The following is a 26931-nucleotide window of genomic DNA, read 5'->3' on the forward strand; positions in this document are numbered from 1 at the left end:
CAGAGCTTTCAGTTAGGCCTCATGTCCACGGGGAAAATCAGGCCCGCTATGGATTCTCCATGGAGAATCCGTAGCGGGTCCCTCCTGCCCCGCGGACATGAGGGCTGAAAATAAGAATTAACTCACCTCTCGCCCGCTCCGGATCTTCCCTTCGCCGCGGCTTTATCTTCTCTCCGTCGCGGCCGGATCTTTTCTCTTCGGCCCGGCAGATTGCGTGCCCCGCGCATGCGCCGGCCCGAAGAGAAAAGATCCGGCCGCAACTGAGAGAAGATGAAGCTGCGGCGAAGGGAAGATCCGGAGCAGGTGAGTAAATTCCGATTTTTGGTCTCCCGCGGATCCGGACGGCTTCACTAGAAGCCTGCGGGAGCCGTCCCCGTGGGAGACCCGCACGAAAATGGAGCATGGTCCAGATTTTTTCATTGCTCCATTTTTCTTTAAATCACTTTTATTGACCATCCGCGGGTATTTATCTACCCGCGGGTGGTCAATGCATCCCTATGGGATGCGGATCCGCGGGCGGGAGAAGAGTTAAAATCCGCTGCGGATTTTAATTCTTCTTTTGCCCGTGGACATGAGCCCTTAGTGCCTCGGTGGGTTACCCTAAGGTTACATCAGTATTTCCCATCTCCAGTCCACAACAGGTCATGTTTTCAGGATTTCCTCCGTGTTGCACAGGTGATGTAATTATTGTCGGTGTCTCAGACATTGCCACAGGTGTTCTTACCATAGGATATCCTGAACACATGACCTGTTGGTGGTCCCTGAGGACTGAAGTTGGGAGACATTGGGTTCTGCTCTTATGGTGGATTGGATAGCAGTCTCACATAGTTGATGGGAATCTGTACTGTATCCTATATGATGGATTGTAAATCTGTACTGCGGAAAAAGAAGCGACAAGTTATTTTTGATGCAGAATGCTCATCCATTACATTGAAGTGGGCTAAATGTGTGGCAGAAATCCGTGGCTCACAGGGTTTCTATCTCACAGAATTGAGGAAACGGTGACGACTTCCAGTGCACATCCTATTACAGAGGTGCCTCACGGGGGATGGGTAGGGGCGTGCCAATCCACACCTGTAGCAACTGCATAAGTCCTGCCTTTTACGCTTAGTCACTTAGGACACTGCCCTCTCCTGGTTCTCCTCCTACCTAGCTGACCGCTTTGCCAGTGTCTCCTTTTCTGGTTCCTCCTCCCCCACTCTTCCTCTTGCTGTTTGGGGTCCCCCAGGGCTTGGTCCCCACCCCCCTACTTTTCTCCATCTACCCAGCCCCTATTGGACAAACAATCAGGAGATTTGGCTTTCAGTACCATCTCTATGCTGACGACACCCAGTTCTACACCTCTGCGACATTCCTCTAGAACGCCACTGACTGTCTGCTGTCTCTAACACTATGTCCTCTCTCTTCCTCTCAACTTCCTATTGGTGTCTCCGCCCACTTCTAACTGCCCTCATCCTGACATCTCCATCTCAGTGTGTGGCACCACCATAACTCCCAGACTGCACGACCGCTGCCCTGGGGTCATATTTGATTCCGATCTCTCCACTCCTTACATCTAATCCCTGGCCCGAACATGTCAGCTGCACCTCAAGAACATCGCAAGAATCCGCTCTTTTCTCACCATGCTCACTGTTGCCCTCATACACTCCCGACTTGATTATTGCAACTCATTGCTGATCGGCCTTCCCCGTGCCAGACTCTACCCTCTCCAATCCATCCTGAATGCAGCAGCCAGGCTCATCTTTCTGTCCAGCCACTACTCGGACGCCTCTGCCCTGTGCCAGTCACTGCAATGGCTGCCCATTAAATACAGAATACAATTTAAACTCGCTACCGTCATCCATAAAGCTCTCCATAGCGCAGCACCACCCTATATTGCCTCCCTCATCTCAATTTACCACCCAGCCCGCTCCCTCTGCTCTGCTAACGAAACCAGATTAAGCGCCCTTTTAATTTGAACTTCTCATTCCCGCCTCCAAGACTTCTCCAGAGCAGCACCAGTCCTCTGGAATGTGCTACCCAAAACTATCCGGGCACTGACACACTAAACTTCAGGCGTGCTCTAAAAATGCACCTCTTTAGGGAGGCATACCATATCCCCTAAACCTAACCCCTCTGTACTCGGGCCTGATAACATGCTCCCTGACCTGACCAACCCCTGCTAGCCACCATCAACTGCCCCCTGCAGTTATACCAATTGAGCCACTATACAGCTTACATCTGACCATTGTCTATGTGTATAGCATCCCTCACACTTCGCCATACCGTGCACATCTCCAGCCCCTTTACCTTCTGTATCACCCCATTACTTGTATGTAAGCTCATTGGAGCAGGACCCTCACCCCTACTGTTTCCATCAACTGATTACTACATGTAACTGTGGTTTGTTTTTTATTTCCCCTGTCTTGTAAGCGCTGCGGAATATGGTGGCGCTATATAAAGATTATTTGTCCAGGGGTAGATCCTACACTGAGACCAACACATGGTCTCCTCTCTACTAGTGGTGCCCCCACCACCACCCAGCAGTAAGTGAAGCTACACTAGTAGGTAACGGCTCTTAGATTACTACTTTATTGCAGTTTTTAACACTGATGCTGTATGCTTGGGACAGGCCATCCAAATTCTTGCAGTATTTATAGTGGCCATTGTGACTACTACAGGATTGTCCGCTGCAGAGCATGAGACCGGCCTGCAGGACTGGAAGTAGTCATTAGAGACAAGGCCGCTCTCACATCTGCGTTGGAGCCTCCAGTCGGACGTTCCATTACGGATCTAGTTTCAAATACCAGAAGAAAAAGCCCCCACTTTCTCTTCTGTTCAAAAGCGGGGCAGAAAGTGAATAGATGCCATTATAGTCAATGGGTCTGCCCAGACCAATTCAGGCGCAGGGATACCCCCTTACTGCTTCCCAAACAGGTGACCAGCGGGCAGGGGTGAGACCCCCACCAAATATGGCTGGCTACATACACACAGGTTGGGAGAGGTGGTGCCGCCCCCTGTACTAGCAGCCTTACTATCACCTTTGCTACCTGCGCCCCTCTCATGCCAGTCTGCTCTGCTGACCACAGCCCTGGGGTGAGGTAGGATGTCCGTCCCCCCTCTACAGCTCCCCCTGTGCCCGGGGCACGACTGCTTGCAGCCTGCTCGGTGCTATATGAGTCAACAGCTGGCCCCGCCCACAATAGTGCTGTCACAGCGGCGGGGGGCGGGAGTCTGTCCCGGATGGGGAGGGGCCTGAGTGGTGGTGACAGACGTCAGCATACCGGCCGAGCCTTGATTTGCTGAGTGACGTGGGCAGTGACGTCACAGTGTCAGGTTCCCGGAAGTGTCGTGTGTGACAGCGGCGGCGGACGGGGAGCCCGAGGACTGAGAGCACCGCTGACCTCCGCGCCGAGCCCATCACCCAGCACCATGACCACCCGCTCCGAGAGGGAGAAGGCCCAGAAGCTGAACGAGCAGCACCAGGCCATCCTGTCCAGGATGCTGCGGGAGGACGACAACAAGTACTGCGCCGACTGCGAGGCGAAAGGTGAGAGCAGCTGCTGGGTGGCATGTGTGTACAGCCCCACATATATGTAACGTGTGTGTGTGTGTGTGTGTATATATATATATATCTCCTGCCCTCTCCAGATATGTGCCAGCAGTCCCTGTCCTGGGTAGATAAGCCACCCCGTCTGCCCGCACCGCCAGCAGCTTGTGAAAGGCTGTTCACAGCTGAAGTGTCACTGCTGCTGGTCATTGTGGAGGAATAAAGTGCCCCTCTGGCCCTCTGCGCCATCCGTGTCGCCACGTTCCCTTGTTTCCCGTCTGCTAGTACCCTCACACCACCGCTGACCACCCTTATGCCTGCAGTCCCCCTCACTGGTCCTGTGTGATCCCCTCACATGCCCACATGGGGCAGTAGAACAGCACTCTGTCACATGAGGGGCTGCCATGCGCCATCTAGAGGTGGGGTCACTCCTTGCACTCTCTTCTGGGGCAGACCCCCTCCTTATGCTGTGTGCGCCTGATCAGGGCTGATGGGATCCCTCTTCATTGTCTTCTAAAACAGGAACTTGCAGCAAATGGGTTACTAGTTAAAGGGAGCGTGTCGCAGGCCGACCGCGGGGAGCGTGAGCCGTACAGATAAGGCAACATACACCCAGGCGAGCGCCATATTCGGCCAAGGAACTCCGCCTGTGGAATTGTTCTCCTCCGGCTCCTGTCTCGCGCACGTCACAAGTGTTTCCCACTGATTCCATAGGAGACGTGGCACCACATACGAATGCATGCAGTGTCTTCTAGGGTCCCATGGGCGAGGCGTTCCAAGGGTCCCCAAGAGATAGAACATGCTGTGATTCATGGGAATTAGTCCATTCAGGAAGAGAGGATGTGACCTAATAAGCCCGGAGTGTTGGGAAACGCTGACGAGCTTCAGAAAAAACACCATTTTTCTTTTTCCTGAGTTACTTGGAAATGGAGCTACTGCTTGTGCCAACATGCGGGTAGAGCGTGTCGCCCTCTGACCCAAGACCTCCGTTCCTGAGTCACTCAGGCGGACTTTAAAAATTGTGTTTATTATGAAACACTGCGGCATTCCAGACTCCACCCACAGGGGGCACCGTACATGTATGTTCCGGCTTTGGGCACCATGAACGCACTGGCAGGTTCCCTTAAACTTGTAGAGTCCCCCTAGTTGTGAGTGTCCGCTGGGGTTCACAAACCTGGCCGTTCCATCCCAGTAAGGGCATCACTCGCCCTCCCGCCGTGACTGTCCTCGGATGACTCGTAGGAGAGGACTTGAGTTGAAACGCCGATGTAGAACTACAGGATAGTTGTCTGCGGAGTCATTGTATCTGTCATGTAATCCTGCAGCTGCACACAGACATCTCAGTAATGTTAAGTATTCATGACGGTTACCTGTGTGTAACTTGTAGTTAATGCTTCACTATGGGGCGTCCTGAATAGTTTCCATACCCTACTGGTCGTAAGACTGCTTGTATATGTGGAGGTGTCGCTCCAGGATACAGGTTACCCGAAAAGTCACTTCTTTCTTTTTGGATACTGCCAACAAGTGGCACAGCAAGTAGGTCAAGGTGCCCATTCACAAACCTATCTGATACATGATCTGTGTATGGAAGCCTCATTCCAGTGGGTATCGAGGGGAGAAAAAAAGGCTCTGATCCTTTGATCCCAAGCCGCTGCCAGAGGGGGTGTGGTGGCAACTGAGGAGCCGAACAGTAGCTTGCTTTCCTTTTCACATTGAAACATGTATGATTGAGTAGATCTACATACCGTATGTCCACAGAGGAGATCTGAGATATTAAAGAATGCTGGAAAATAAAGGATTCACCAAAGAACAGTGATTTCTTCACTCTCCAAGGTCCGATGTAAAGTAGCACCCAGTAGGTGTAGGGGAAAGAGTGCTACATTGGTAGCGAGTATGTAGCTAGTAGATGAGGTTAGAGATATACCCAGCTTTCGTCCCCAGGAATTAGTAAAGTTTACAACTTTAATTGTTCTACTAAAACTCCATCAATAAAAGCTGGTCATCGTGACAGCATCTTACGTGTTTCAAGAATTGTGTTTTGTAAGGCTTGAAACATGTAAGAATGCTGTCGGAATGTCCTGCTTTATTGTTGCTGTTATGAGGCATACCTGGTTACATTTGAGAGGAAAAATGACCAAGAATTTTCATATGGTGACAAGAATTTAACCTCTTGTCGTCATATGTGACTAGCCACACTGTAACTGTAAGAAGCAGGTAACTACAGGCAATTTGCGGCGTGCCATGTGAGTACGCAGGAAGTACGTGATGAAATAGACCGGTGTGCTGGAGCACGGAGTATATTGGTTACCTGCCTGTAAACTGCTTTTATGTTGGAAGTGTGTTTGTTGGATGTTTTTAGTGTTTGGCCCATTGCATCTGTTGAAGGCTTCATAGTATCATCTTGGCCCTGTTAGATGCCTGCAGGAGTCATCCAGGGCTTAGTCATTTGTTACATCTGCTTCTTTCCTTCCAATGCCATTGTCACTGCATGGTATGTGCGGCCTGACGATGCGCTGCAGCTGTTCCACGGCTGGACTGACTCCCCTAGTCATCTATTGGCATCCATTGATCAGTGGATACCTCTACTCAGCCATTGAGTGCTGTTGTGGAGGAGAAAATACTTGGCACTCCTTGGTAAAGCTATGCTTCTCACTATTTGCATCAACTCTGCTTGCTGTCAGCTAATGGAAACATTCTTGCTTCTGCTCCATGGATATCACACAACTGAAAGGGGCTGTTCAAAATTGAAAAACATGGGGGGGGTCGTCGCTGGGGGTCGTGAACTGCCAACAACAACATTGTATAAGCCCTATGTGCATAACCTGCTTCCTCCTAAACAAGGCCTTAGTAGGATAAAAGGTCATAGCTGCTTCCTCTTATGAGGGCATTATTGTACCTAGTTACATACATAGTTACATGGGCTGAACAGACACCGCTCCACTAGGCTCCACCCCCATGATGCATTATACACCGTTATTTGCATGCCATTCGCTATTAGATGAGCATCTAGCTCCTGTTATTAAATACTGACATAGTATCTGCTATTAGTACCTCGTGTGGTAGAGAATCCCATGGTGATATAATAAGTCTTCTAGCACCTGATAGGTGTTCTCCACAAGAAACACAGAAGTAGTCCTGCATATTCATGAGCTGCAGGCTAGCCACATCCACCCGCCCTCCAGCCAATGATTGGCAGTTGTCCCGCTATGTACAGTGATAGCTGTCAATCATTGGCTAGAGGGCTGGTGGGTGTGGCTATCCTCCAGCTAATGAATATCCATGACTTTTTTAAGTAGTCCTTTATGCATGTGCTGCTAATGATAAAAGGTACGTTTCTCCCAAATTACTTCACAGATCAATACCGCAGACACATTGCTGTAACAATGTGTGACAGGCACTACCTTATGTTGCCCTCAGAGAGGGGTGCAAAAACATGGTGGCAGAGAACCTTACAAAGTCTTGTATTGTCGGCGAATACTATCAATCCAATCCATAAGGTCATTAATAAAAAGAACAAAAAAGAATGGGCCTAACAGATCCTACAGTGTTTCCCCGAAAATAAGACCTACTCTGATTTTTCAGTTTCCCCCGAAAAGAAGACTGTATTAAATTTTTTTCCCCAAAAGGGCACAGTCTTATTTTCGGAGGTTGTTTTAATACCTAGCAGGCGCCGTCCCGGTCCCTCTTGCTGGTCTGCAGGCGCTCCGGCAGTCTTCTGTTTCACCCTCAGCGCTGACAGAAGATTCTCTTCCTGGTAACGTGGGTTGAATACCCCGCCTCCAGCAAGAGATTGCTGTGATTGGCTGAGGCCAGCGTCCTGAGCTAATCACAGCCATGCAGTGAATTACATCATTGAATGGCTGTGATTGGCTCAACAAGCACCGGCTGTGATTGGCTGAGGCTGCAGTCCTGAGCCACTCACAGCAATCTCTTGCTTGAGGCAGGGTATTCAAACCCACATTACCAGAAAGAGAATGCTCTGTTATCGCTGAGGACGACACGGAAGACACTGGAGCGCCTGGAGAGCAGCAATAGGGACTGCGCCTGCGTGGTGAGTTTTTTTTTTTTTTTTTTCTTTCATGTAGTGTAGCTATGGCTTATACTTGGGGTAGGGCTTATATTTCAAGCTCCCCCTGGAAATCGGGGTAGGTCTTATTTTTTTTTTTTTTTTTGATTACATTACCTATCAGGCGCAGTCCAGGTCCCTCACGCTTCTCTCTTCAGAGTTCTGCACTGTTCCTCTCCGTCCTAGCTGCTCTTACATAATCACTTCCTGGTGACTGGCTTCATAAATCCCGCCTCCAGGAAGCGATGGCTGTGATTGGCTAAGCTGCTGCACTGGAGAACCAATCGATGCAGTGCTGGATGAACCAATGTGATGGCTGTGATTGGTTCATTGAGTGCTGCATTGATTGGCTGAGCATGGTGCTTGAGAACCAATCACAGCCATTGCTTCCTGGAGGTGGGATTTATGAATCCTGTCACCAGGAAGTGATGATTGGAATGGCTGGGACTGAAGAACAGCGCAGACCTCCGGAAAGCGGCGTGATGGATGTGGACCAAACCTGCTAGGTAAGTACCATAAAACAGCTGAAAATAAGACCTAGTGCCTCTTTGGGGGCCAAAATTAATATGACAGGGTCTTATTTTTGGGGAAACACGGTAGTAGCGCCCCACTGCTGGCTTTAGTCAAATCAGAGGATGTGCCATTTAGGCCTTGTTCACACGGGCGACACAGCACCGCTGCAAGAAAATCGCAGTGATATCGCATTGCTGGTCCGTGCGATATCGCTGCTATTTCTCGCGGTGATACCGCGACTTCGAAGCACCGCATGCGAGGATTTTCGGTGGAGGTTTGAAATACACTGTAGCTTAAGAAGAAAAAAAAACAACACACATATTCTGTCAGCCCGGCTGCATCTTCTCCCCGGGTCTCGGGCACAGATCATCTTCTCCCCACCTCCTGGAAGCGCTGGCTGTGATTGGCTGGCGCTTAGCCAATCACAGCCAGCGCTCAATGAATGGGAGTGACTGAACCAATCACAGCCATTCAGCGAGTGCTGGCTGTGATTGGCCAATCACAGCCAGCACTCGCTGAATGGCTGTGATTGGTTCAATCACTGTCATTCATCGAGCGCTGGCTGTGATTAGCTGATGCTTAGCCAATCACAGCCAGTGCTTCCAGAAGGCGGGGATTTTTGAATCCCTGGCCAGAAGAGAAGATCACTGCCAGGGACCCGGGAGAAGATGTGGCCGAGCTGACAGCGCAGAAGAGGTGATGTATGTGTGTTTTTTTTGTTTGTTTGTTTTTCTGCAGTCGTCTTAAATTTCAGCTTTGACAGTAGTATTTCCTACTGTCAAAGTTGCACCTTACGAAAATCGCGCAACTTTGTCGCCTGTGTGAACGAGGCCTTAGGACTATTATTTTGTGTCCCTGAGCCAGTTCCTGTGTAGGTGCTGTAGTATCTAATGCTTCCGGCATCAGCCGCATCCAGACTTCCCTTCTATACGCCCGGCATGTTGGTTATCATATTCTAGCCCTTCCATCCTACTTGTCTGTAGGCCCGGCGGTGTGGGAGTGAGATGACCTTCTGGCGATGTCTGTGTCAGACTCTGCAGGAAGCCGATAATGTTCCTCGTCACCAGCAGCTGTGTCACTGTTCTGATGGAAATGGCTGGAATGTATGATTAGTACTGCAGCTGATATAGGAACGCTGTGCAAGTCAGGCCGCTGCAGGGGCGATCTGGATACCGCTTGTGGGAGCCTCAGAGGAGTCCAGCCGGTGCCCCTGCGTACCTCCTCTTTCCTGTATTGCAGATGACCGCGGACGCTCGCCGTCGGTCATGCAGAGTACAGATTAAAACAAATAAATACATTTGTTTTTCCTGCGCTGTTGCTAGGCAATGCCAATTGCTGATGGGCCACGGGTCAGACCGTTTCTATTGACTTCAATGGAAGCTGTCTGTTCGGATTCCGCACAAAAATAGAGCATGCTGGGATTTTAAATCCTCTCGCAGAATTCGTACTGGCTATCGCTCATCTGAGCAGATATGTGAATGTTCTATGTTTTCAATGTGTGCAGAATACTGCAGATCGTCCGTGCGGGCGACTCGCGGATACCGCAACTCAAATCCGGTTGTGTGCAGTTGGCCTAAAGGAAAGAACATACAGTTGCCAATACAAGTGAAGGAAAAGTCACTTCAAATAGCTATTTTGGGCCATTTTGACTGAATGAAGTAGTGGTAGCACACGGGTAGCTTTGCTCTATTAATTTATAATCACCGGTAGTGCCATTGAGAATGCATGGTGAGGCGCTGTACATGTGCGTCCACTACTTCATTCAGTCTCCTCTTCACTGTCCGGTGCAATGAGCCCACAGTCATGAGGAGGTGGAAGGACATGGGACCCTCATTCTTAGGATTCGTGGGGTCTCGATGGTGAGACCCTCACTGGTCAGATTCTTATCACCTAGTCTGTATCTTGGTTGAGGTTGTGCAAGCCCTTTAATGGCGTAGAGTCCCATGTTCAGACCCTCCTCTAGTGGCCAGAGCAGAGAGTGGCTACAATGGGGTCTTGTTGTGTCCCGTATTCTATTATTTCAAGGAGATATGTGTATAATGCTTCATTTCCCTCTTGGGGGTGCGGAAATTTCGACTTCAAAATCCACATAGTTTCTGCATCAAAAACTGTGTGAAAATAGGCACCATTAGCGCTTATTTTGACTAGGATTCAACTAGGTATCGTCAGCTGATTTCAACCAGCACAGTGTTTTTTTTCCTTCACCTCCTATGGGGTCTAAAACAGGGAAATACCCTGTTGTGCAGCAATTGTAAGTGATGGCTACTGGTCAGGTGACGCTACTTCTGCATGACCTGAGCAGTGGCAGTGGTGCCCACTGGCTGTTACCGGCTGACGGGATATTTTTATTCTTTCCTTTTATTAGGCCACATAGAGGCCTGGAATTCTAGTAATTGTGTAATCAATAATATGTACATTGTATTTCTACAGGCATTATAGTAAGGCCTGCCACAGGCACGGCTTAATAAGCAGAAATATTCAGCAGCCCTAGTGACCTTCACAGGGCCCCAGGTTACCATGGCACCTGAACAGTACCTATTTATTTCATTGTGTGGTGGCCATTTGGGATACAAGGGAGTGGGGGGGGGGGGGGGGGGGGGAGGTCTTTGTCAGGTTATTTAAATACTACTGTCTGAATTGATAGCATCTAAATGCTGTGACCGCCAACACCGGACAGGTATGGAGCAGGCTGATATATATTGGACTGCATTAAGGGGTTAAAATGGGGTTCTTTGAAAGTGGATTGAAAGCGAATTTCCACCCGAAGTGTAAAACTGCCATAATTAGCGAATAAGACGTCAGAGAGAAGCGGTTTGGTAATATTTCCATCTACTTAGAGATGTGGCCATACTTCTGTCTTGTAGATTCTCAGGTGGTGGTAAATTTATTTATTTTTTGGTTTGTATTTCCCACACCATCGCTTAGCGATAACGAGGGTATCGGCAGTCTATATGCAATGCTAATTGTGTAAAGATGCCTTCGCTGACATGAATGGAGGCTGTCCGTGCGGATTCTGCAGCTAAATGGAGCATGCTGTGATTTTTTTCCGTTCGTGGTATACGCAATTCGTATCGGTGAATGGGAAGGAAAATTTGAAAATGCATGCCTTTCCATGCCCACGTTTTACTGCGGAAAAAGTCCACGCGGACAGCGATCGCAGTATCCACAATTTAAATCCAGACGTGTGAGCCCAGCCTCATACATGGTTTTTAACCCTTTCTAATCCACTATCTGACGTCTTCCTACATTCTGATTGAAGCTTGTACAGCTCCAATGTCAGAAGACGTCCGACAGGGTATTCTTACCATCTATTGCCAGCCACTCGGCTGTCGGATCCTCACTGACGCACACACACTGGCTTTAGCCAGCAGATGGCACTGTTGTATAACAGCAAAAAGAGAAAGCCTTTTAGGAAACTCTGAATCCAAAATTGGATTGGAAGGGGTTACGATCGGTTTCTGAAAAGTGAAGCTTATGAGACCTACATAGCTGCTTCTTCAGTAAGAATAGAAATACAGCCTTAAGGCCAGTGTCACACGGGTGTAAGGACATCTGAGCAATCAAGTTGCAGATTTGCGCTCGCAGGTGCATGTTTTACTAAAAAACACAAGCATGCTCCACTTCATATAAAGGGACAATTAGGCTGGCGTGATATATGCTATTTTTTTGCACAAACTAAATGCGCCCACAGAATGCGCTTATGTGAACGAACCGTTGGAATCAGTGGCTTGTATTCACGGCCCTAGTGGTAGAGCAGCATCTCTTCATTTCCCATGTACCCCACTGACAGCAGTGGGTCAGCTGCAGGGAGCCGGAGCCGTCCTGATCCCAACATCTCCCTAGTTAATCCTGCTTGGACAGGGAGCCGTGGAGGTGACTTATAAAAGTGGTGCTTCACTGTACATACGTATAGCCAAGTGTTACACAAGATGACGTCTGATAGAATCTTTAGGGAGTCTTTTATATTCAGGGCTTAATTTAGTATTGGGAAATGCCGCCGATGTCTTGCATCACCTTTCCATGAAGGTAGGTCACATCTTGGGTCGTCTGCTTCCCACAAGTCTGCGGAGCTGGGTTGTTAAGACGTCTTCCGCAGCACAGAGGGATATTAAAGAACGTCCTTCACGAGAGGGGACAGTAAATGTCTATTTTTAAGCTGTGCTTCAGGTCAAAGTGAGGATTCAGAAACACTTGGAAATGTTCCTGTGCATTAAAGTGATCTGTCATCGGAGGGTGCTGCCCTAGGCCATGTATTACAGCTGCATATTGGATGGATTAGGGGTCACAGGAGACTTGTAGTTGTGATCTGGGGGATTCATGACAGCTCACTGGTCCTTCTACTCCGTGACTAACAGGCCACTGAATATTCTGCCCTTATAAGCTGTCAGTTGACACATCTGAAACTGTGTTTCAGAGACTAGGATATTAATGACCTATCCTCAGGCTAGGTCATTAGCAGATTGGCAGGGGTCACGATCAGCTGCTTGTAGCAGCCAAAGCTCTTGAGTGAGTACCACTTCAGTGCATGCTTGGCACAGCGCTGTACATTGTATAGTGGCTGTGCCTGGTATAGCAGCTCAGTTTCAGTCATTAAAATAGGACTGAGCTGCTCACAGGCCAAGTACCGATGAACGTGATTTCACATGTCTGAGATGAAGCCGTGGCACTCGTGCAAGTACTATGGCTTCTTAAAACAGTTGATCGATGGTGGTCCCAAGCAGCATACCCCAACAATCTGATATTCATGAGCCATCCTGAGTATAGATCAATATCTTGGCCTCAGAAAACCATTTGAAGTAAAGTCTCTCTATTTAGAGCCCAGACACTTGATATATGGCGTGTGTCTGTGTGTGACTATCTTGTTGGAGGGGCTGCCGGACCCCTGGTTACCATGGCTGAATCTTCTCTCTGCCCCTCTTGCTGCTAGTAATAGCGTGAGTTGCTACTGATTGGCATACCCCAGGGCCAAGAAGATGCTAAATTATGACGTAGTGAAGTACGCTTCTTTTTAACCCCTTAGTGACCAAAATGTCTCTTTATGGCTGTCACTAATGGGCTTTACACCTGCACATACATCTTTATAAGGAGGTGGCTTGGCTGACTACTGATCCTGCTGTGTCAGGGCAGGAGGACCCTGAAATCCTGGCAGTTTAACCCCTTACATGCCACAATCAATAGCATCTGCAACATGTAAACAGATGACAAAGGGAGGGGGCTCTTTCTGTCACCCCACAATGTGATTGCAAGGTACCAACGGGCAATAAAAACAATACATAATGGGAGTTACCATGTTCATAATGACCCTGACTATAAAAATATGTTATTGATCTCACATGGTGAATGCTGTAATAATGATCTTAAAAAGTTATGCCAGCATTGCTGGGTTTTTTTTGTTTGTTTGCTTTTATTGCATTTTTTGAGAGGCAATCTAAAACTCATATACCTCAAAATGTTACCAATAAAAACTACATCTCTTCCCGTGAAAAACAAGACCTTACAGAGCTCCTCTGCCAGAAAAATAAACATGGTATAGCTCCTAGAATGTGGTGATGCAGATTCAATCCTTAAAAATGTGTTTTCTTGTACAAAAGTAGTAAATTTATAATAAATTAAAAATCTATAAACTTTGTATGGCAGTAATCCTGCTTATCCAGGTAAGCTGGTCCCCAAGGAGTTAAAGGGCACATTCACTCTTGCAGTTCTAATTCCTTCCCTCTGTTCCATTGATTTCAGTGGGTTTTCTGTTCTGTAATTGCAGACGGTACTATTTTGCTCTGGTAAAAAAAAAGCGGAACCAAGCTGGAAGCATTTCTTATTTGTAAACCCATTGAAATCTAGCGGTCTGGGGAAAAATAGCAACGTTTGTTTTAATTCTCTTTTTCTGCTCCAAAGTGACAGTCATGAAGAGGCCTTAATGGTAACGGTCCCCCCAGCACTGCTTGTCTGCGCTCCCTCCTCCTGGCCGTGGGATTACAAGATTAGTGGCCCTGTGTTACCTCTCCTACTGTAAGCACAGTTGTCTGCTGCCGGATGAACGTGTCACTTATGTAATGTTGTGTCGGCCATGGAATTCTACGTGGAATCACAAACTAGTGCATCGGATCGAGGAAGGGTTTGCTTGCAGTTTTCTTAGGCAACATGTACTTTTACAAACCCCAAATTATAAAGCAATGCCTCAGATGTACGCACCTCAATGACAGGTCGTCATAGCCAAAATTACTTCTTCACTACTACTCTTGTTCAGAATGCAAGAAGACTACTTAAAGGGAACCGGTCAGCATTTTCTACCTTACTCCACTAACTACAGGAGCACACCCAGCAATTACTGCCATCTCCATATACTTCCCTATGAAAGCATACCTTTGAAAATCATCTTTTAACCCCTTAGTGACCAAGCCTGTTTGCGCCTGAATGACCAGGCCAAGTTTTGGAAATTTGACATGTCACTTTAACCTAGAATAACACCGTAAAGGTTTTGCAGATCCGAGTGATTCCAACATTGTTTTTTCGCCACGTATTGTACTTCATTTAGGCGGAAAAAATAGACCGGTAGAATTTGCATATATTTATTAAAAGCAACACATTTGGGAACATTTTGAAAAAAATCGGTATTTTTTTTCACATGTCCAACTGCAATATCTCAAATATGTGCAAACATAATATAGAAATTTTTGATAAGGTGTATATTTTCATCTGTTAACTTTTATTTTGGGCGCACATTGGAAAAAATGTTCGGTTTTTTTTATAACCATTTTTTAGGAGCCGTACAAATTTAACATTAATTATTAACATTTTGAGGAACACTTTATTTTCCTGCACCAAGCCAAGATTGCAAAGGCTCATAGGAGTCAGAATGATGGATACCCCCATAAACTACACCCCTTAATGTATTCACTGAGGGGTGTCAGGAGTATTTTGACCCTACAGTTTCTTTTTAGGAGTTAATGCAATTTAGATGAGAAAAAAAAAAATTCATATTTTTGCAAATACGTAATTTTAAACACTGGATTTTTTTCTATAATGCACATGAAAATGAGGATTTACACCCCAAAATGGATACCCTAAATAATTTTCACTGAGGCAGAAGAGAATCAACTGGATAACGCAAATATCTTCACTGTGAGGATTCTTAATCTGTAAAATATAACCTTTATTAAATATATTTAAAAACTCAATCTCGTGCGACATACAAACAGAAAGGTTTTCAAACACCAAGCAGGTGCTACAGCATAGGAGTATTAGGGTCTATGGATAAACCCTGAGGAGATGATAATGTAATTTCCTGGGATGCACTTGTGGCAGTCCAAATTGGTGAGATATATTGGGTATTTCAATTGCTCCCATTGAAATGAATAGAGCGCTGACTGTACATGCTTGGCCAGTGCTTGATTGAGGGTGATGTCACTTTGGGGTGCACTGTAAACCCCTGCAGTAACAGGAGAGCCCAACACAGGGGGCTCCTTCTTCAGATCGACGATGAGACCCCACCAATCAGCAGGTTATTCCCCATCTCTTCACAGGGGATAACTTGTTCTGGTGCAACTCCTTTCAAAGAAAACTAAACTTTAAACATGTGTACATTGGGAAATTAGTTGGTGACCTTCAGCGGGTTCATGAGATATGCAAGTCAAAAGAATCCTAGAAAAGACTAAAATGTAACCTTCATTAAATATGCCTAAAAAAACCTCAATACGCCTCAAAAGAAAACCAAACAAACAATACTAAAAGAAATGCCTTAGGGCTCATGTCCACGGGCAAAATGTGATTTAAAATCCGCAGCGGATCTCCCGCGCGCGGATCCGCACCCCATAGGGATGCATTGACCACCCGCGGGTAGATAAATACCCGCGGATCGTCAATAAAAGGCATTTAAAAAAAAATGGAGCATGAAAAAATCTGGACCATGCTCCATTTTCGTGCGGGTCTCCCGCGGGGTCGGCTCCCGCAGGCTTCTATTGAAGCCTATGGAAGCCGTCCGGATCCGCGGGAGACCTAAAATAGGAATTTAAAGCATTTACTCACCGCAGCGGACCGCGAAGCTCTTCTCTTCCTCACGGCCGCATCTCCCTTGCTTCGGCTCGGCGGATGTGCCCGGCGCATGCGCGCGGCACGTCGACGACGTGCCGGCGATGTGCCGCCGGCGTAAGGAATTCATCCGCCGGCCCAAAATGAAGATCCGGCCGTGAGGAAGAGCAGAGTTTCGCCGCCCGCTACGGATAGGTAAATGCTTTTAAATTCTTATTTTCAGCGCTCATGTCCGCGGGGCAGGAGGGACCCGCTGCAGATTCTACATGTAGAATCTGCAGCGGATCTGATTTTCCCCGTGGACATGAGGCCTAAACGTAAATGCCAAATCAATCTGTATGTTCAATTCTTCAGATAAATAGTAGAGTAGTTCAAGTACAATATACATAGAACTAATTCTAGGTCACAAGGGAAACATACGATGGTGGATGAGACTAAAAAGCCAATAATGTGGCTATCAATAATGTAGGTGAGACTAATAAAAGTATTTTAGGAGTTCATAAGGTAACCAGTATATTTGGGAGGACCGGTATCTAATATTCAGTTATGTCAGCATGTGGATGCAAATGAGTATATATTTATGGAATATGTTGAATGCTGTACTCTTGTTGATATTAGTCCTGTATGCTTTGGTATTGGGGTTTAATACGGGGTTGCAAGGAGGCTTTTTTGAGCAAGAGGTTCATATGCAGGATCGCCCTCTTCTGGGTGGGGGTTCTGTTTGACAGGCAATGTCTGTCTGTATTTCAGGGTGATGGGGTGAAGTTTCTGTCCTGTGTTCCCTGTGTATTTTTGCAACACGCCTCTGGTTGTCCATGCAGGTTAATTTTTGCATTGTATGTGTATGTATATAATTTATATATTTTTTTAATTCTTTTTTTCCCCTATGGAGATTTTTAATCTCATCTAATAAAGCTTGCACTTGAATGGCAGCCTCTCTTCACAATGGAGAAATGTGAAGAAGCAACACAAAATAAGCCTGAAAATTATACTTGTCCCTGTAAAATGACTTGTTCACACGAGCAGGATAAAAAGAGAGCTTTGTAATAATTGATGGTTCCTGGTAATCTAATCTGCTTGTAAATACAGAAAGCAAGTTCCGCTGGTTTCATGTAACCTGCAATTGTTTCGGTTTGCTGTCATATTAGCAGAACTTCTAATCAATAACATGACAGAATTTGAATAACTACATTCATCTGTGACCATGTACTCTGACTCCAATCTTACCATTCGCTGTAAATAGGCTTATATCTGTTGCTGCAAATCGAGAGAAGTGTTAAGGCCCCTTTACACGCAATGATTATCGCTCAAAAATTCCTTAAAACGGCCAAATCGTTACATGCGAACGTGGGCAGTGGCGCACTATTTGTTCACTTGTCGTTTACCGCTGTTTTTTAGCCGGCATAAAAATAGGCGTCGGGCCGCTCAAAAGACGTTTAATTTCATGCCATCCTTTGAGCGGCTTGTCTACTTAGGAGGAAAGTGTTTGTTTGCCTTCCATACACAATGATACTCATGCCTGTAGAAGACGATGGAATCCTGCCGGCCAGATAATCCCTTGCATTAACACACGCCAACCTGAGCAACCAGCTCCTACTGAGTTTACTTTATTGAGGGAAAAAGATGACTTCAAGTCATTATCTGTGCATGTAATTTTATACAAAAATATTGTCAAGTCATTCGGACGTTTTATCGATAATCGTTGCGTGTAAAAGGGCCTTCAGTATGCAACCTTCCTAATAGTGTATCAGCCCTACTAAATACGATATTAGCACTGCATATTGCCGCTTAATATTGGTATATTATACAAGTATTTTATCTTTCACCACGTCAACTAATGAGTATACAATGCAGATATGCACTAATAGAGGTTGTAGTCCTCTTTCAAAGAGGCTGTGTTATCAGAAGATATTTGTAGCAGAGAGTCCAGGTGAAAGATTAGGAGGGGCGAGCCTCTGGGAGATGGAGGCATTAGTGCTATTGGCGCTGATATGGCTGACAGCCACTTCCTGTTCTCTATATTCAGTGTAGGGAAAGTCTGGATGACCAACTACTGTGCAGACAAGTGCAGGCTGCACAGTCATTGTACTTCAGGACCCGGGAGCGCAGTGGCAGATCTATTAATCTGGTGGTATTATTAAACTGGATTTGCAGTAACTGTTACAGATTTCATGTGAAGACATCTCTTCAGTCACTACAATAAGGCCTCATGCACACAGCAGGTCCGGATTCTGTGGAGATCCTGCATGGAATCTGGCCCTGACCTGTCATTTTAAAATTTTATTTATTTTTTAAACGCTTTCTTTTCTTTTGGAATCCACAGCCCGACAGTGTGGACGGACCATGGGTCAGACGGCTTCCATTGACTTCAATGGAAGCAGTCGGTACTAGTGTATCTTGTTGACACCGGAAGTGAGGGGTTTGGCTGCAGGTAACGCCCCGCCCAAGCCCCTCGTTGCAATGCAGCATTGCACTGTTAGAGAGAACTGACTGACAGGGTAGCGGGGTAAATATTACAGGCCACCACAACCACCTGCCATGGGAGGCCACCGGGGACTGTGCTCGTGAGGCAGAGATCCATAAAAGCATCCATTTATTAGACACTGCACGGGGAAGCACATTGACACCACAGCCAGACGCACATTGCAGAGGGGAGAATGCCAGCGGAGCAGGGAGCACTGATCACATGCCGCCGGGTAGGAGGAAACGCTGGGAGCGCTGTTCCAGGGACAGTTACTGGGGAGTCCGCAACCAAAGCCGCCGCACCCGACTCACAGCTGCAGACGTGTGCCCACCGGCATACAAGGAAGACTGCCACTGCCATGGGCAATGGGAGAGGAGCGAGACGGCTACAGCAGTGGGGTCGGTGTCGGGGTAGATGCTTGGCTACACACTCGCATCTCCGGCGTCTCACCTAAGCTACAGTGTAAGTAGTGCGGATAGCAGCTCATCCTCTCAGCCGCCAGCAGCTAATCACCACCTGTGGACGTCGCCTAGCTGGCCTCCACCTATACTAGTGGTGGATGCAAGATACACCAGTACCAAAGCAGTCTGTGTGGGAATCGCAAGAAAATGGAGCATGCTCCCATTTTTCTTTCTTTTTTTCCATCAGCGACTGGAAACCAGAATGGTTTTCTGTTCATGTGTATGAAGAATCATTTTTTTCATAGCATGCTATGGAGTGTTATTGTTTTGGAACCCGGAGGGGGACGCCCACCCTGGATTCCGCAGCAAAAATCCGCATGTGTGCAGGCGGCCTAAAAGTGCATCCACACAGGAGAGAAATGCTGTGGATTTTCTGAGTGGATGTCCACAAACAGAATCCACAGCATCATACAGGAGAAGTAAAGTAGATGAGATCTTTACAAATGTCCTCCACACGTTGCAGAAAACTTTGTTGCAAGGATTGACCTGCGGTGCAGATTTTTCCATCTACAACTGTGTGCAACCACTTGTTAGTCTGGCGCTGTCCGATTTAGTATGAGACTCTGTAGGACACAGCTGTATGACAAAAGGGATGGTAACACCCAGTTGCCAATTTATTCCCATGTTCCTAGGAGGAACAATGGTGAAGAGGCTCCAGAACTGTTTTGCCATGGGAATTACAAGTTCTTACAAAAACAGACACATGAGGAGAGGTGGCAGATCCTTTTTGACTACCTTTTCCCTAAATGTTCAAACCTCATGTTCCCGCCTGCTCCTTCACTGTTACACTTCTGCATTCAGATTTTTTTCTTACAATGCCTTAATCCACTTTCATATAATAGTCCAGTAACAATACAGATGGTAACATTTGACACTCCTTTTATTGATTTGATTGTTTTACAATTAAGAACTGCTTTGTAGGAAAAATTGCTCTCCATTTCTTCATTTTTACTTATTTAAGCCTTGTGACCGCTTCCCAAGAGAGCCTTATATCCAGGCTATGACACTTGTTACTTTATTTTTTGCCCAGCTACCCTTGCCTAAAATGGCATATTTTAACAGTGTGATTAGAATACTCCTAATCTAGCAACCTGAACTGCTTTTCTGTGTTGTCAAATATTGTTCCATTTTCATTTCTTAGACCTCTGTTCTGCCCTCCTTGTACCAAATTTATTCATCTCCCACATTCCATAGTCTTGGCAATTCCTAGTAAAGTAGGGATCTATTTAACCATGATAATTTGCACCATTTTGCTTTAATACCTTATTTTAGCTGTCCACTTCCACTATCATTGACCTGATAGAGGGGCTGCACAGTAAAATATCAATATTTGCAGGTGATAAGGAATTATACAATATAATCAATGCAATGGAGGACAAGGTACGGCTACAAACGGACCTAGATAAGATGGGGGCTTGGGCAGATAAATGGCAAATGATGTTCAATATTGATAAATGTAAGGTTATGCACATGGGCAGGAGAAACGGATGTCACCAATATACACTAAATGGGTTTAAGAGGGGACTAGATGTCTTTCTAGAGCGCTACGATATTACATGATATAGACATTAGGTGACCAGCGGGGTTGTTGATCTGAGATGTTGATCAAGGGAAGGAATTTTCTTCCTCCAAATGAGCTAAATTGGCGTGTTTTTTTTTTTTGCCTTCCTCTGGACCAACAAGAAAGGGGAGGTTGAAGCAGGCTGAACTAGATGGACATTGTCTTCATTCAGCCTAATGTACTATGTTACTATGGGTATTAGTGTATCTTGACGCCACCAGCAAGTGCTGGTGGAGTCTAGATTGACAGGGGGTGACGCCCCCTGTACATGATAGGCTGCAAAGGACGCTGGGCTGCAGGTCCTGACAGCCCACTAACGTTAGCCTACATTTCCTTGGACTTGTATTTGAGAGAGCGGCCCCCGCTGAAGCCTCAGGTGCTAAAGCGCTGAGCGGGGTAGGCAGCAGGGAGGCCACGCGGCAGGAGCGGCTGCAAGCAGTTCCCAGGGCTAGGTTGCAGAATGTAATGTATCCAGCAGTGACAGTTCTCCTTCCCCCAGCACAGTCTTCAGCGCTACACTGTTCAGCGCAGTGTCAGTCGGGCTGGGACTTCAAAGAAAAGGTTGTGTGCAGGGAAGTGGCAGGGCCGCGGGGATGCCGCTGACAAGGGCTCTCTGCAAAGCACATCACAGCCAACGACCGCACATGGCTGTAGCGCGGCCACTGCACAATTACAGCTGCGGGCTTCAGAGACTAGCGACTGCCGCACAACTATGAACACTGCGGACAGGAGTCCGGGGAGTCCTCACACCTGACAGCCGCACATGGCACTAAAGTGGGGATGGCAGAGTTACAACTGTGGCCTCCGTTCCAAGGCGACTGCGAAAACTACCAGAACAGCGGCCACTGGACACTGACACCTGCACCCTCCGGGGACAGCGCTGTGAATATCTGCACTCCGCCATCCAGTTCGGCACATCATTGCACATAGTAGTGTGGGCTAACGGAGCACTGAGCCAGCAGAGCCACAGCTGCTACACGCTGGTTAAAGACCTTCCAGCTCCTTCAGGAATGCCGCCAATCGGGAGCTGGGGGGTGTGAGAAGGGCGCTCTCCCTGTCAAACCCCTAGCTTCTGGTGGTGTCAAGCTACACTAATACTGTAACAATGTAATATCTTTTTCTATTGTGAAGTAATCAAACAATTCCCTAGATTCAATTACTTCAAATACATTGTTACTCATATTTTTACCAAATATTGCAAATGTTATCAGATCACACTTTAGTTTTTTTTCCCCCTGTTTTTAGCCATAAATTTCAGTTGTGTTTATATGAGTAAGGTATATTTTAAAGCTTGAGAGTGCTACACGACCATCTACCATCCTGGGATGTCTACTCCTCCATAGCCCTGCATGGGGAACATATACTTGTGGCAATACAATTGTCCTAACCTAATGCATTCTGTTCCATAGCGGACTCTTACACGTCTTCCCTGATACCAGGACTTGTAAGGTGTCCTCCTTTGCCAGTCTACTGTCCGAGTAGGCTCCATATACCTGAGAAGTATCCATATTTCTGTATATTATCAATCACATCATTCAGCTTTGATTCTTATAACTATACTAATATGTAGGCAGATCAGGTGATCATGTTCGCAGACTCTGCATCCAAACCTCTGTCTCTTGACTTTTAAATCCTCTCATTAGAAGTGGTGTGTCCAAGTAACGGCTTCTATTTCTAGAAGGATGAGGTGACCATCTTATTCCGGTAATGTCGGAGGAGTGTAGTCAGTCCAAAAGAAGAAATACATAAATGTTGGGTATTTTTGGACATATTGGTTGCTGAGCTCATAGGCACTTGTTATGCTTTGTTAAATCTACTCCATATCGTCCCTTGTGAAGCCATTGCAGAATACTGATCTCTAACGTGAGCAGTCTGCATAGCCAAGGCCACAAGACAAGGGATTCGCAAATGTTACGAGAACCCTTGGGGATTAATTATTTAAGACCAGTCTGCTGTCTGCTTATCAATTGTCTGCGGTTTCTTTAGACCTCATTAACCATTGGAGCGGAAAAGACCGGCGCTATGTGATTTGACTTCAGACAAGGACACTGTGGGGCTTATTTACTATTCAAAATACGACGGTTTTCTGGCACAGATCACACCAGAGAACTTTCCTACACATGCTGCACTACATTTATTGTGTGTTTTTAGACACTTTTGGACAATTTTTTTGACTTGTCCCCAAAAAATGTTTGGACGCAATTTTTGGTGTAAACTAAACCAGCTAATAGGTTTCCTAAACGTAGACTAGACAGTCTTAGAATTCAATAGTTATCATTCAGTGATACATCTGGCACATTTTAAGACAGTCTAGTCTATTTTGCACGGTCTGACTTTTAGACGGTATTGGTAAATAAGCCCCTGGATGTACGATTTAGTTTTAAAATTCAGTTCTTCCCATCAGCATATGATCATGTGGAGGTGGGGAGGGTCTGGCGCTGGAAGGTTTATCTACATGCCCGTCTTCTCGTGAGTGTAGTGCTATTCAGTGCTGTGTGCAAGTATTAGTTCAGGCGTTATCTCCATGAGGGCTGAATCCAGTATAGTTGCCGATTGGTTGGATAAACCATTTATGAAAGATGATCATTTGTAATTTATTCTGAAAACAATGACTTGGTATTTGTAGCTAAAATGCCATCATTTTCGTTTTCCTCCCATGGTTTGTTGTAAAGAAGCGGTTTCTAGTATTTGCTGTGGGAGGAGCTTCCCAGCCATTTGCTGCTCCTCAGGGGCGTGGAGAATGGTAGGCTGTTGGCTTATGGGAGGTGATCAGTTTGTGCCAAGGTTAAAATGGTCTACATGTCATATCGCTAACCATTCTAATGCCACGTGTGTCGTGTTTCATGCATTGAAAGGTCTCTTTATTAGCGACACATCTTCCCTTTCATAATTGGAGCTTCTCTGTATGGAAATTAGACATGTGACCAGAATGCAGCATAAAATTGTGTAACAAATTTTGCATGCATTAGTTTCGGTGTGAATCCACATTAGAAAGGGCAAATCAAGTTATCTGAGCCACATCCAGTGAAGGGTAAACATGGATTCCAGACTCACCGAGGGCAATATTTCAAAAAGTGCCAACCTTGTGGGCTTTTGTCGTGTCAAGTTGTAAGATAGAAGATGGACGAATAGCGCCCACCCTGACCTGAATTGTAAACGATAACTAGATTAAGACTCTGCGGCATAATCTTAGGCCTCGTGTCCACGGGCGGATTTGATTTGCGGAATCCGCGATCTGCAGTTCTAGCCGCCCATAGGAAAGCATGGAGCGCCCGCACCTCCACGCACACATGCAGATTTGTTTTGCTTATTTTTTGTGCGGAAAAGAAATCGCAGCATGCTCCATTTTACCACGGATTCTGCACGGATGGGCTCCATTGATCTCTATGGAAACGAGCAGTCCACAATGCATCCGCAATACAACCAAGCAGGGAAATGGGGGGAGGGCAGTCACTTTGGGCTTGCGGACGATCTGCAGTGCATCCGAGTGGGAAAAAAAAATTGCATCCGCAATCACCGGCAAGCATTTAAAAATCATTTCTGCACTGACTTGCAGGGCGTCTGCTGCGGAAAGCAGAGTGCTGAATCTGAGCGTGCCATGGGCATGAGGCCTAAGGACTCCCTCACGCAGACTTATGTGCAGCATTTAGCGATGCGTTTTCAGCGCTGCTCTAAATACTGTACAACGCTCCCATTCGTTTCGCTGGGGCTGCTCACACAAGTGTCAAAACGCTGCGTCTTCAACAGCGATGCATGTTCTGTCTCTGGCCATTTTCAGCCGTACGTCGCCCATTGAAATGAATGGGCACAACTTGGTACCGTGTTTCTGTCAGCGTTAACCGTACGCCATTTTTTTTTTTTTTTGTTTCTTGCTGGGGGTGTGGGGGGGGGGGGGGGGGGAGAGGGGAGGCTTGAAATATAAGCCCTACCCTGAAAATCTGCCCTAGATGAAAAAAAAGAAATACTCGCCTAGCAGGTGCCGCTGATCTCTGGCGCTGCTCCCGACTTCCCGGGCACTGACAGATCATCTATTGCTGGTAGTGAGGTTTGAGAACCCTGTCTACAGCAAGAGATTGCTGTGATTGGCTAAGCCAGCGCCGAGAACCAATCAGAGCACCAATCACAGCCATTCATTGACTGCCTCAGCCAATCAGAGCTGTGATGAAAATGAAGCCAAAACCCTAGCATAATGGATGCCAGTGCTGCTGAAACTGCAGTAAACGCAGTGTTGAAAAACGCTGCGTTTCTGCGAACAGCTGTGTGAGGAAGGCCTTAAGCCCCCTGTCCACGGGCATTGCGATATTCCGCGCCGAAGCTCTACCGCGGGAGCTGCCGCAGAAGCTCAGCCTGTCAGCCCTATCTAATAGATAGGCTGACCACGGAGAATCAGGGCAATTCGCAGCATGCAATGATTCTCCGCTCGTGGACAGTGTGTCGGCGCTTTCCATAGCAGTGCTATTGAAAGCTTCAGAGGGCGTAATCACGTCCGTGGACAGGCAACCTTACTGTGAGTCCAACAGCAAATAGTCCAAAGAAATACAGACAAACCTGCTCCATATTAAGAACCTTGATTTCAAAAGTATTAAAAGTTGCATGTGATAAACTGTACGGCGCACGGTGTGGCAGGTTTCCACAATGGCTGTGTGCCTGTGGAGACCTGGTATGCTGTGCGTCGTGTTTAATCACACGGCACTTCTAAAGCTCTACAATTAAGATTTTTTTTAATGGAGCCATTTTTTCTATACTCCTTTGAACAGTGTTGATGTGTGCCGAAAATGGTGCGACTAAGGGAAAGCCTCCCAGCGGGAGAAGGGGTCCCGTGGGCGTAAACCTCCCAGCGGGAGAAGGGGTCCCGTGGGCGTAAACCTCCCAGCGGGAGAAGGGGTCCCGTGGGCGTAAACCTCCCAGCGGGAGAAGGGGTCCCGTGGGCCTAAACCTCCCAGCGGGAGAAGGGGTCCCGTGGGCCTAAACCTCCCAGCGGGAGAAGGGGTCCCGCGGGCCTAAACCTCCCAGCGGGAGAAGGGGTCCCGCGGGCCTAAACCTCCCAGCGGGAGAAGGGGTCCCGCGGGCCTAAACCTCCCAGCGGGAGAAGGGGTCCCGCGGGCCTAAACCTCCCAGCGGGAGAAGGGGTCCCGCGGGCCTAAACCTCCCAGCGGGAGAAGGGGTCCCGCGGGCCTAAACCTCCCAGCGGGAGAAGGGGTCCCGCGGGCCTAAACCTCCCAGCGGGAGAAGGGGTCCCGCGGGCCTAAACCTCCCAGCGGGAGAAGGGGTCCCGCGGGCCTAAACCTCCCAGCGGGAGAAGGGGTCCCGCGGGCCTAAACCTCCCAGCGGGAGAAGGGGTCCCGCGGGCCTAAACCTCCCAGCGGGAGAAGGGGTCCCGCGGGCCTAAACCTCCCAGCGGGAGAAGGGGTCCCGCGGGCCTAAACCTCCCAGCGGGCGTAAACTGCCCAGGTCCCTGCAGCTGCTCTCCAGAGCTCCGGTGTGGTTCCTGCAGCCCTTGGCCGCTCATACAGCATCGAAGTTGAGTAGCAGTGGAAAAAACAATCAATGCAGCACTTGATGAACCAATCATAGCTGCTGTATTGATTGGCTGAGCAGCACTTATAGAACTAATCACAGCCATCGCGTTATGGAAGAGGGCTTTATGAATTGGCTGAGCCAATTCTTAAATCTCGCCTCTACAACGCAATGGCTGTGATTGGTGCAGTTCTGGAGGCGGGATTTATGTATTGCGGCTTAGCCAACTCATAAATTCCCACCTCCAAAAACAATGGCTGTCATTGATTCTATGATTGCTGCTCGGCCAATCAATACAGCGCTCGAAGAACCAATCATAGCTATCTCTTTCTGGAGGCGGAATTTATGCACCCAGGAAGTAATCTTGTATGGGTGGCCGTAGGCTGCGGGAACCGTGCCAGAGCTCTGGAGAGCAGTGGAAGGGACCCGGACCGAGCCTGCTGGGTAATGTATGCCAGTTTTAGGCCACATTCACACACACCGCTTTTTACCGCAATTAGTGTGATGTACCGAGCGCGGTGGTACAAAGCTCCCAATGATTTTAATAGGGCTCCTCAGACCTGCGCACAAACACTGCATTTGTAACTCTGCGATTTTCTAGCGCTGTCTATTTTTCAGTGTTTTCGTGTATTTTTCAACTCTCCTGTCACAATGATGGGGTGCGTTAAAAAGCGCTGTCAGCCACTGTGTCATGCGTTCAAAATCACTGCTTGAAATCACGGTAAAATCACGCGGTTCAGAGCGGTGTCCAAATCTAACGCATGAGTGAGAGTCGCCGAAGGCTAGTTTCACTTC

The 26931-nt window shown here is 47.3% G+C and overlaps 1 protein-coding gene across 2 annotated transcripts in view; it reads left to right on the forward strand.

Moving 5' to 3' along the window:
• Nucleotides 1–3289: 3289 nt before the first annotated feature.
• SMAP1 (small ArfGAP 1) overlaps nt 3290–26931 on the forward strand; it is a 179713-nt gene continuing 156071 nt past the window's right edge. Inside the window, exon 1 of one of the 2 annotated variants that reach the window (XM_066604375.1) lies at nt 3290–3529. In XM_066604375.1, coding sequence (XP_066460472.1) covers nt 3412–3529 — 118 coding nt within the window. In that variant the 5' untranslated portion in view covers nt 3290–3411. The remainder of the gene's footprint in view (nt 3530–26931) is intronic. The other variant, XM_066604383.1, reaches the window with a different exon arrangement.

This window comes from Eleutherodactylus coqui, chromosome 1, assembly GCF_035609145.1.
Source record: "Eleutherodactylus coqui strain aEleCoq1 chromosome 1, aEleCoq1.hap1, whole genome shotgun sequence".
Lineage (NCBI taxonomy): Eukaryota > Metazoa > Chordata > Amphibia > Anura > Eleutherodactylidae > Eleutherodactylus > Eleutherodactylus coqui.